The following is a 1,746-nucleotide window of genomic DNA, read 5'->3' on the forward strand; positions in this document are numbered from 1 at the left end:
ACAAGTTCAAGTCTGGGGTTCGTTTGTACAGAATCTCCCCACTTAAGAAGAAACAGTTAGCGAGTCTCCTAATAGTCTTTTTTTGATCTGCATTGGCGTGTATTGGATATTCTTTTGACTTTAGGAAGCCTTTGATATCATAGTCCCAAGGTTCATTATCTGGTTCTGCATCAATTATATTGCAATAACCATGTTGCTCTCGTATCTGTATGTCTAATGGGTCGAGATGCGTATTTCCTGGGTATGGGAGCATGGAAGCTAGGGTAGCCAGGGCATCAGCCTGCTCATTATGGGATCTGGGAATATATCTAAACTCGATAGACTTGAACCTTTTGCTAAGGTCCTCTAAGAACTGTCTGTATGGAATGAGCTTGATATCTCTCGTTTCCCATTCACCTTGAATTTGTCGAATGAGTAATTCGGAATCTCCTAACACCACTAGCTTGTGTATATCCAGATTTATTGCCATATTTAACCCCATGATGCAAGCTTCATATTCTGCTGTGTTATTAGTATAAAAGAAACGGATTCGTGCTGTGGCGGGATGATGATGCCCGGTCGGTGAGACAAGAACCGCCCCAATTCCTACTCCTTTGACATTGACTGCCCCATCAAAATATAATTTCCACGCATACATATCATCTTGAACTTCTTCCTCAATTGAATTTATCTCTTCATCAAGAAAGTAAGTTCGTAAAGACTCATAATTATTGTCAACTGGGTTCTCTGCCAAATGATCGGCCAATGCTTGCGCTTTCATAGCGGTACGAGTAACATACACAATGTCGAATTCTATAAGTAAAATCTGCCACTTCGCCAATCTGCCTGTGGGCATATGTTTTTGAAAAATATACTTTGAAGGATCCATTCGAGATATGAGGTAGGTTGTGTAGGACGAAAGATAGTGCTTCAACTTCCGAGCAATCCAAGTTAGGGCGTAACATGTCTTTTCTAAAAAAGTATATTTTACCTCGTAACTCGTGAACTTTTTGCTCAAATAATAGATTGCTTGTTCCTTTTTTCCTGTGATATCATGCTGTCCTAAAACACAACCAAAAGAATTGTCCATCACTGACAGATATAGAAATAAAGGCCTACCAGGTTTAGGTGGGACCAGTACTGGAGGATTTGCCAAATATTTTTTAATCTTATCAAATGATTCTTGACATTCATCTATCCATTGGATAGCAGCATCCTTTTTTAGCAACTAAAATATCGGTTCACATGTAGTACTGAGCTGAGCGATGAATCTGCTTATATAATTCAGCCTTCCAAGAAAACTCATGACCTCAGTTTTATTCTTCGGAGGCGGCAATTCTCGAATGGATTTTACCTTGGAGGGGTCCAATTCAATGCCTCTGCGGCTAATTTGAAACCCAAAAGTTTTCCAGATGGAACTCCAAATGCACACTTGGCTGGATTGAGCTTAAGATTATACTTTCACAATCTTTTAAAGAATTTCCTCAAGTCATATACATGATCAACTCGTGTCTTGGACTTGGTAATGACATCATCAACATATACTTCTACTTCTTTGTGCATCATGTCATGAAAAATAGTAGTCATAGCTCTCATGTACGTAGCTCCCGCATTCTTTAAACCAAATAGCATGACCCTGTAGCAATAAGTACCCCACGAGGTGGTGAAAACAGTCTTTTCTGCATCTGGTGATATCCGGCGTAGCAATCCACAAAAGATTGGATCTCATGTTTAGCACAATTATCAACAAGGATATGAATATTGGGT

At 39.5% G+C, this 1,746-nt stretch overlaps 1 protein-coding gene across 1 annotated transcript; it reads right to left on the minus strand.

Annotated features, from left to right (window-relative positions):
- Positions 1 to 29: 29 nt before the first annotated feature.
- On the minus strand, positions 30 to 469 carry LOC124893722 (the record flags this gene model as incomplete). The annotated part of the gene is made up of 1 exon (XM_047404607.1): positions 30 to 469. A coding segment is annotated over exon 1 (440 nt), but the record flags the coding sequence as incomplete, so codon positions are not given.
- Between the last annotated feature and the right edge of the window lie 1,277 nt (positions 470 to 1,746).

Source organism: Capsicum annuum, unplaced genomic scaffold (genome assembly GCF_002878395.1).
Source record: "Capsicum annuum cultivar UCD-10X-F1 unplaced genomic scaffold, UCD10Xv1.1 ctg64306, whole genome shotgun sequence".
NCBI lineage: Eukaryota > Viridiplantae > Streptophyta > Magnoliopsida > Solanales > Solanaceae > Capsicum > Capsicum annuum.